This window comes from Notothenia coriiceps, unplaced genomic scaffold (genome assembly GCF_000735185.1).
Source record: "Notothenia coriiceps isolate Sejong01 unplaced genomic scaffold, NC01 NC01_scaffold00003339, whole genome shotgun sequence".
Taxonomy (NCBI): domain Eukaryota; kingdom Metazoa; phylum Chordata; class Actinopteri; order Perciformes; family Nototheniidae; genus Notothenia; species Notothenia coriiceps.
In genome coordinates this window covers 1-10,078 of record NW_011336040.1, presented here as the reverse complement: position 1 = coordinate 10,078, position 10,078 = coordinate 1, and the positions used below count along the sequence as shown (strand labels likewise).

General features: G+C 38.3%; 1 protein-coding gene across 1 annotated transcript; it reads right to left on the bottom strand.

The window, feature by feature from the left end:
- Positions 1–1,523: 1,523 nt before the first annotated feature.
- LOC104941382 (UPF0606 protein KIAA1549L-like) lies at positions 1,524–5,172 on the bottom strand (the record flags this gene model as incomplete). Its single annotated transcript, XM_010766474.1, has 4 exons — positions 1,524–2,565; positions 3,860–3,929; positions 4,034–4,188; positions 5,027–5,172. Coding segments are annotated over 3 exons (331 nt in total), but the record flags the coding sequence as incomplete, so codon positions are not given.
- Positions 5,173–10,078: the final 4,906 nt, after the last annotated feature.

Sequence of the window (10,078 nt, the reverse complement as noted above, 5' to 3'; positions counted from 1 at the left end):
GTGTGACTTAAGATATTCATTGCTATCGGGATGTTAAGAGCATTCTATGGAATATAACAAAAAGTGTATCTCGAGCCGGTTTCTGAAACTTACCTACCCCACCTTTAACACAACACTGTATATCTTAGCTGTTTTCGATCCACTTGGTGAGAAACATATGGCTATAATCTCCTTTAGAACCATCTAAATGATGAGGAGCCTAACATACAGTGCGCTTATAGGATTCCACTCCTCAGAAAAAATGAGGGTAAATATAATTTAGACATTCTTTGTACTAAAAAATTGCATTATTTATGGATATATAAGCTTTGTTCAAACATAAAGCTCAGTAAATGCAGTCTGCCTTTCTGGTGCATGCCACTCTAAGCACTCCATCAGTTGGTTCAGTAATACTGTGATGTTAGTGAAAAAACATGATCCAGATGAAACTGAAATGTGCGCGTCCTTCAGAAAGTCCAGGAAATTCAAAAACAGTCTTTCATTATAAACGCAGTTGAAATAAAAAAATGGCGTCAGAATAAATGTCAAAGCGAAGCATCCCTCCCATGGTACTTGCATAAATCTCTCCGTTAATCCTCTGCTATATACAGCAATATATTTAATCATTACATATACGTCTCATCGGAGCCCTGCGAGTCTCTCCAACAGTACTACACCAGTGAGCCAATATTCCTCTTCATCAAGACCAAAAGAACCAAAAATCAAAGTTTCCTTACACAGTAAAATACATTAGACATCTTTCTAAGAATAATTGGTGTGTTCACATAATTGGAACAGACCTGGTTCAAACCAGAAGTGAAATCAGTTCAAATCCAAGTTATCAAATGTTTTTATCTCCTAAACTACGGTGGCCGACAGTGGTCCAAAACACTTCCATTAGGAGGAACGCGCTGTACTTTTAAAGATGAGGTAAACATAAAAACAGGAATGTGCCAAAACACATGCAAAGGAAGAAAATGTCTTCACCTATTTGAAGACACATGCCCAGCGTTTACTAAATGCGCTGCATAAACGAAACACTGCAAAATACAAAAACGCTGCTAGAAGCTCAAAACACGGAAACTGGGAACCTAAAAAGTGATGCACACAGTTTGGCCGGAGCACTTGTTGACATTTGGGGAATATAAAGTTTGCCAACTGTCACAGGAAATGTTAAGTTTTATCGGCTTATTTAAAAAATGTAATCACATGAATCCTGCAGGTATTATTGCAGATCTGCCGTTAGTTAGCTAACGTAGCTAACCAGGTCATTACAAATCCACTGACAAAACACTTACAATTATGAAACAGACTAACTCTGACAGAGTGATAGTTGGCCAACTTCATAATTCCCGACCTCAACAAGCACTCATGTCCCCTCCTGTTACCTTTGAATTTTTAGCTTCTTGCAGCATTTTGTATACAAAGCGCTTTTAGTAAATGCTGCGCATGTTTCGTCAAGTTGGTGAAGAAGTTTCTTTATTTGCATGTTTTATCACATTTGTGATTTTACATTTGCATTGTTTTTTAAACTGCAGCGCATTTCTCCTAATGGAAATATTTTGGGCCGATGTAGCACGTTTGCACCTGTCGGCCGCCGTATTAAAACAAACCCAAAGCTACAACAGAGCTGCTTGTGACGATTTCGATCAGAACATTTGACACAGGTCTGCCTAATGATGAGCAGACAAAAACTTCATAACTTCATCAGATGATGGACAGAACTTTGTGACTAATTCCTGTTTTCAACACTGATTCTGATGAAGAGAAAACAAATTAATTATTTTTCAAAAGTACAGAAATGACATCATAACCACAGAAAACTAAGCCGCCGATTTCTCTATTTTGAAGAATGTAATATATTTTTTGCCTTGAAATAAGGTAAGTGAAAGAGAAGCACTCGCTATGTTTTTTTTGTAAAGTAATCCATTGATAATAATCAATGCACAAAAGTAAAAGACAAAAGCACACAAATATCCAAAAACAGACATTTAGACGAGAGATTTTTTTTTTCCTTTTTCCCATAAATATTTTTTTTTTCTCACCTAAACTACACATATTAACCAGCTGTAGAATGTTAGTAGGAATTGTGGATTCATCAAAAAAGCACAGTTTTAAGTCAGTCCAGCTTTTTCTGGCTTTCTGGTGGAAATTGGAGTCAAGTCCAGGATGGTCCAGTCCGGTTCAGGAGGAGCAGACTAGGGCCGATGGCAGGTACTGTACGATGATTGCTCGGGCAGAAAAAGCGAGTTGAAACTTCGCCCTGTGCAGCTTCACGCAGCTCAGTTCAGCAGTGTGAGGGGGCGTATGATGGTGGTCCCCACGAAAGAGGCGGTCTATAAAGAGGGGCCAGTGAGGCTGGGGGGCTCAGGGAGCAGGAGTCTGAAGCAGAGATTGTCAGGATGAAGGGGCTTTCTGGAGGATGAGAAACACTGCGAGCTGCAGGTAAAGAGGCTGAGAAGAGAGAGGGTTGGGGAGGGGTGATTAATAAATCCGACAGGAGGACAGCCTGGCCGAACTGAAGGAGGGGGGTGGGGGGGTAAAGCTCCATAGAGTTTTCAGTGAGAGGGAAGTCCAAAGAGACACCTGGAGAAACACACATCGGTCAAATATAACATGTATGTTCATGCAGTACTCAGCAGATACTATTAGTGTCCTTTCAGTAAAAGGCCTGGACACACCAGAGTTTAAAAAGGTAACAGCTTTAGTAACCAATTTCACTGCTATGTCAAACATACAATCCTATTTCCACAGGTTATTCATGTTATCACTGGCTGCCACTTCATTAACTTTTATACATTCACTTTCTTTATGCTGCTTATTTTGTAGCATGGATTTATACTTATTTAATTGTTTTCATTCATATGTGCCTCTTCTTTTATTTGAAATGTATTTACTTATTTTCAAAGATATTTGTTGTATGGGCCATAGAGTGCCTTTATTGATAGATGCAGTGTTGAAAGGGGGGGGGGGCTTTGCCTCATAGTTCTGTGAGCCGGAGTCAAACCCACTTACTGGGCAGCGGACTCAGCAATTGGACGACAGCTCTGACCACTGAGCTATCAAGATTCACTAATTGTTTTTATTTAATATGTTTAGCTATTAATCTTTAAAGTGCTTTTGTCTGCTCTGTCCCCTTGTTGTAATAATGAAAGGGATTCTCGCTGTGGGATGAATAAAGGATTTTTGATTCTGAACCTTTATAAATGGTGTTGTTGACCAATAGCAAGCTGACAGTGCTGGAGATTGGGGGATGGAGAACCGTAGAGTCCAAAATAAAATACGCTTAATTCGATTTTTAACTTCGTTCCACTTTCCATTTTTATATATACTCTTCTGTTTGAACTGCTCCAGTAAAGAATAATGAATGTAGAATACTTATTTGAATAAACTGTGTGAACTCTCTGTCCCCTTAGCGACTAATTGTGAGTTTGCAAACTGACTATTAGCAAGTCTGCTAGCGCCGGAATTTGTGTTTTCCCTCTACAAAAACTCCTTATCGCATAAATTATGTAAAATGATATTAGTTAAATTGCTACATTTGAATAAAGTAGTGATCATATTACCATATTGATTGTTCTATAAGTGTAGCATATGCGATTATTAGCATATTCTTTGTTTGTTCTTTACAACAGCCTGTTGCATCAAATTAAGGGTTATATTTCACAGAGTTTTGAAAAACATTTTTTTTTTACTTTCTGCAAATAGAGAACATTTCCTAAAATAATGAATGAACGAATATACCTAACTTTATCAAAATGTTCACCTTAGGTGCCCAGCATCTTGAGGTATAGATTGCATTTTTTATATAAAAAACCCCTCTCCAATCAATATAAACCATGACAACCTAACACAGCAGTGCTGAGATGTTCCCACCCACCGATGTGTGCGCTGCTCCCCCTCAGTGTCGCCGCAGAGCTTCAACAGATGGTTTCAAGATGGCGGGAGTTCTGCGGGGACAAGAGAGGACATGCTTCACACACTGAACAGACACCAGTGTCTACAGCTTGTCGTGTATTAAAGTACAACATTAAAATAAGTGTGTGTGTCTCACTGGTGTGTCGTTCCACTGCCGCGGCAGGTCCTCTGGCTCGGGGGGGTAGGACATCCAGGACGGGCTCCGGTATGAGGACGGCGGCGACATGACAAAGTAATCCGAGTACCCGGGGCGGTTGGCAGATATAGCGTAGACGGCTGTTATTGAGTTTCCTGTCAGGTGTAGACGTTTGTTTAGCAAATGAACTTCACTTATAATGCATTTCAACAGCAGCACTCTGTCATACCCACACTCATGAATAAATAAAACGTTGACTTCGGTGTATTTTGGCAAAAGATTACACATAATTGTAGTTGTTGTAGTTGGAAGCAATAATATTACGTTTAAACAAAAACAAAAATTAGGTTCAACTAACCTAATACAATAATCTGTTGACAAAATACATTTCATTAAAGTCAACTTTTCATTTTTTGAGTTCAGGGGTTGACTTGCGATTTGTTATATTGGGTGGGATGGGTGGGATACAAATGATCATGTGTGATGATAGCCTAATATATAATCACAATTATTTTGACTAGTATTATTTACACTTCCATAATCTGCTGCAATGCTTCTGATAAAAAAAGGGCAACATCACTTTTTACGGCAATTTGTCATAAACGGAAACAAGTTTCAATTAAGTTAATTACACTACTTTGAGATCAAGAGGATCATGAATAGGATATACAATATTGTGCTCTTGTAAATGTTTTATAGTAAACACAATATCATATGTGAGTGGATTATAACCCAGAATATAGTGAGGTGCAATGAGGGTGAGGGGCTCACAGCCGAGCAGCTACAAACAACTACAGCTGTTGACAGCTCTCCAAAAGGGAGGTCCAAAAACCCCTCCAACACTGGCTGTAGGTTGAGGGAGCGCTTGATTTGATCAAAAGCTGTTCTTTTCTATCTTGAAAAACGCGCTTCTTTTAAACATAAATCTTTAGAGACATGAGGGGTTGATGATGTAAGAGCGTTGGCCGATGTGCCGTGTTCTGAGTCTCATACCTGAGTAGTTGGAGATGGACTGGTCCACGGTGACAGCGGGGAAGGGGGTCCGGGACAGCGGCAGGTAGGGGGCCCCGTTGTGCTGCTGGGCCTGCAGGTCGGGGGCCTCTGACACACGGGGCTTCAGACTAACATCAGGGGTGGAGCTGATAGGGGAGGGGAGGGAACATATGGCAATCACACAACTATTAAATACATTTGCATGCTTTTTACTGCAGGGTTTTAATACAGCAGCTCAAATCAAGCTCAAACATAGAAGAGAGGGACGGATAGGTCGAATCGGTCAAATCAGCTTTGAACTCTTAGTACTTTTATCATATGTTTCTGCTGCAAAAAGATAGACAAAATAGAACTGATAAGACAAGTTTTTTTTTCTTTTTATTCAATTACGTATCCCTATGCATACACCAAGTATAGTATACTTCAGTCATGGGCATAAACAGACTCCACTGCATAACGTACTGAAGCCATGAAAACAAATGTTTCCATAGGAAAACCAAGAAGGGACAAAAATAATCCAATATGTATTAAATATAATAATCTCAGTTTATTTAAATTCACCCCCTTTTAGGTCAACCAAAACAAATTCCCCTTCTCTTAGGCTAGCCAAAAATAAATATATAAAGTATTTAATATTTCCCCACCAGACTTATATCCCTAGTAATAAGGATAATCATTTGCAACTATACCTTCATTATGAAAGAAAATGACGAAATACACAATATATAAGAAAATATAAAGACATCCAAAACATTTAAATAAATATTATATCTCTTTTTGAAATAATAGTTGTAATTTTTTCTTTGACTCATCTCCCTAGCATCTGAATAATATCTTTGTAGACCAACATCTTTAATATTCTCCTCCTCCTTATTAGTAGAGGAACAAACCCCCAAAAAAGGCTTTAGTTATCGAGATACCCCTACCCGAGGTAGAACAAAGCACAACCATGTTTTTTCATTACTTTAATATCTGTAATATATGAAACGGATTGTTGTATAAAAATATCTTACTGCAAAATAAAAAAAATTGGTCGATGTATGGAACCTTCCCATAACCGAAAATAGTGAAAATGTAGGCTCCTCTGAAGGGGGGCCATGTCAACCTTATCACGTGTATATCTGGAAATAAGGATCAGAATGTCACCAACTTTGGTTTATATGTTCAGGGTGAGGCAAAGCATACACTAAAGCACATTTTGTACCAATACCTTTGTCCATCTTTGTAAAATATACAATCAAACACTGATAGAATTTAGGCGGAAATGAAATTTGAAAGGAAAAATCCAAAAGGTATGTTTATACTTTTCTGTCATTATTAAAGTTAGGAGACCAATCCCCAAAAAACCTTATTTATATGTACCAAAGAGTGTTATCTTATGATAAAAGTTGGTTATTTGAACATTAGGGGCTGGTAACCTCTTCTGTCCCCAGCCCCTAACAGGTTGCTAGTGCANCCAAAGCAACTCCGATATTGACGCTGGTTTGACTTCTCCTAGTTTCCACTTTCTTTTTGTTCTTAATTTGCTCCGTTACATTTTTTCTTTTGCGACCAGTAGACGATGTTGAACCAAACTCTGCCATGGTGAAAATGGCCGCCTGTTGCTGGCGAGTCATTGAAGTACTGCTGCAATGCACGCCCAATGACGGCACGCCCAATGAGGGCACGAGATACATTTGTGCGTGCACGAGATGGAAGGCAATCCCGGCTAAACGGATTGGTTGTAGTTTTTACAGTATTACGGGTTCACTGGTCGCAAAAGAAAAAATGTAACGGAGCAAATTAAGAACAAAAAGAAAGTGGAAACTAGGAGAAGTCAAACCAGCGTCAATATCGGAGTTGCTTTGGCTGTGTAGTATTGCTAACCTAGATGTGTTTAGCTTTGCCTGATATGTAACGTTACTGCAGCCTGCTCTCGCGGAGGAGGTGCTCTGTAAGGAAGTCTGAAGGAAGGGGCGGATTCTTTTTGGCTGTGTACTTTCACATTTTAGTGCACTCAAGCCGGTTTCTGAAACTTACCTACCCCACCTTTAAAGTGGCAATTATAATATATTAGATAGAAAAGATATAGCAGGGAAAAGAGACTAGTATAGATAGAAGAGGTTAATAAGTATAGTTTAACATGCACTTTAACAAAAAAAATATATCAATGCAAAAATGCTGTTGTATAGCATTGAATATTAAAATACTATAAAATATACAAACCATCTTGAAATGACCTTAAACTAAGACCGAACCTGTAAATGCATACAGTAGAAAGATGTGGAATATACCTTTTCAACTAAAATACGATACACTTTATTGAACGCTTGTGAAATAGATTTTTCCCCAAATTCTTCAATATGACTGCGTTAGACCAAAAATAAAATGCCCAGTTTAAAATACTTAGAGCGTTGAGACAGTTATATAGGGACTTACAATTTGCATTAAAATGTTGACAGAAACATTTATATAAGATAAATACATTTTTCAGACACTTTTGGAGTGAACATTTCTTACAGGGTGGAGAATTTACAATTTCTACGGCCCTGCCTCTAGATTTATGATTCAAGTTTGAAAACTAAGGGAAAATAATTTAGAATATACATTTAATACTAGGTCTATGTAGAAAGTAACACTGATAATCTTCTCCGGTTCAGACCTTGTTCAAAATAATCCCCCTTTCTAAATGTAGGCCTGCGCATGATAAATATTTGATGTGGATGCAGAAAGCAAAGGAATGAGATGACAGTACTGGAGCGTTGTGAGCGTGCACGGTGCTATTGGTTTTTTGAATAATCATTTTCAACACTAGATCTGCAGCAGCTAGCATATTTAAAGTCAAATACAGTGTATAAACCCATTTCATGTTGAAAAGAAAACACTTCCACTCATGTTTATTGTTTTATTTGAATCCATGTTGAAGAGAAGGGTGGGGTGGGTTTTGGTTTTTCAAGCAGAAATGAATTTGAAGAAGGACAACTGATGCTATAAGTTGATGTGCAATGTTTGTGCTTTACACGGGTAGCGGCGAGATGCTTTTATTGACGAACGGACTCTGGGATGCACTGACCGTTTATTTTCTGCCGTTTGAGCCAAGTCATGATGCTGTGACATCATGGCAGCGCTAATGATGTCACACTATTGTCACTCGGGTGTTGAGGAGCTCACAGTGACGACAACAATAAATGCTGTTGGATGTAGTTATGCAGAACACTTTTTGGTGAATTTAAACAATAAAGAAAAATTACCATTCTGGGCTTGTGTGTTTTTTTTCTCTTTGTGTGTCTGCAACTACTTTCCTATTTTGGATAACTTATATTTTCAAGTTATTTGGTTGAATTTGGTCTTCAAAAAGAGTGAATTTGGAAGAAATCATTGTATTATCCTTAAAATATCTCCCCTATTTATTGCATTCTTTATAAAAGTTGTACTCAAAATCTCAATAAAAAATCTAAATAGCAAAAGGAGCCCTATATTTATATCAATATCTACATTATAATATCTATGTATGTGTTAATTTTATCTTTTTCTTTCTCGCTCAGTTTGTATATATCCAATCCAACTTTATTTCTACCACACATTTAAAAACAACACAGTTGAACAAAGTGCTGTACATCAATAAATATATAATACAAAAATAAAAACCAGGTAGGACATAAAACAAATGTAAAACACAGGACAATAAAACCATATTTAAAGACACAAACTGAAAACTCTCATGATTAACGTGATGAATATGGATGTGATGTGCCTTTTTTAATGTTTGAAATTATTGTTGAATTAAGTTGGAAAATAAAGGATTTCATTCAGTTGTGCGAAAATACATAATGTCTTTTTGATTTATCCTTATTTTAATATATATTCTCATGACCACTAGAGGGAGCCAGAAGCAGAGAGTACATCTCCTTCAAACAACTTCAAACAGCCTCTCCCTTCTGAAAAGTGTTCTAGCAAGTAGTCAAAGGTTCTTGTTGTTTCTGCCGGCAGCCTCATGCAGAATAAGTAAAATACATATTTCCAAGGTGAGGCTGTTGTAAAATGAATAATTCATTTTTGGAGAGTTATTTATGTCCCTGATTGAAAGCTGAACTGCTCTGACATTGACTCTTCAATAATCCCAAGCAAATAGGGGGAACTGGGGCTTTTTCTTGCAAATTAAAACAGAGACAGATATGAATGTCAGTAAACCACCCAGTGGCGGTTATAGACCAATTTTACTGGGGATGCCAGGCTGGTGCCAGTTATTTCATGAGAGGGGCACAATAAAAGTGGGTTAAAAAGACAAAGATAGTATAAAGTAATTGTGTAAAAATAAATGTAAAATACAGTACAGTAATTGTTATTTGTTTTTGTAAAGGTATTTGTTATAGTAAATTTAAGTTACAGTTGTTTGTTTCAGTCTTTTTTTTCATTTAAAGTATTTGTTTTAGTAACTTTAAGTGACAATTTAATTAAAAAACATAAACGGTATTTGCACGGTATTTAAGGTAATGAACAGTTTAATCTCCACTGTACAACACTAGACCCTAGATAACAAACTGTCCTTCACTGCAAACATCGCTGCTACAACCCGCTGCTGCAGATACACTCTTTACAACATCAGGAGAATACGTCCCCTCCTGACCCAGAAAGCGACGCAGGTTCTGGTCCAGGCTTTCGTCATCTCACGCCTAGACTACTTCAACTCCCTCCTGGCTAGTCTACCTGCATGTGCCATCCGACCTCTGCAGCTCATCCAGAATGCAGCGGCTCGTCTGGTCTTCAACCTTCTTAAATTCTCCCACACCACGCCACTCCTCCGCTCCCTTCACTGGCTTCCAGTAACTGCTAGAATCCACTTCAAGACACTGGTACTTGGGTACCATGCTGCGAATGGATCTGGCCCTTCCTACATCCAGGACATGGTTAAACTGTACACCCCAGCACGTGCACTCCGCTCTGCATCAGCCAAACAGCTCGCTGCACCCGCACTGCGAGGGGGACCCAAGTTCCCATCAGCAAAAACACGTGGGTTTGCTATCCTGGCTCCAAAATTGTGGAATGAGCTCCCCATTGACATCAGGACAGCAG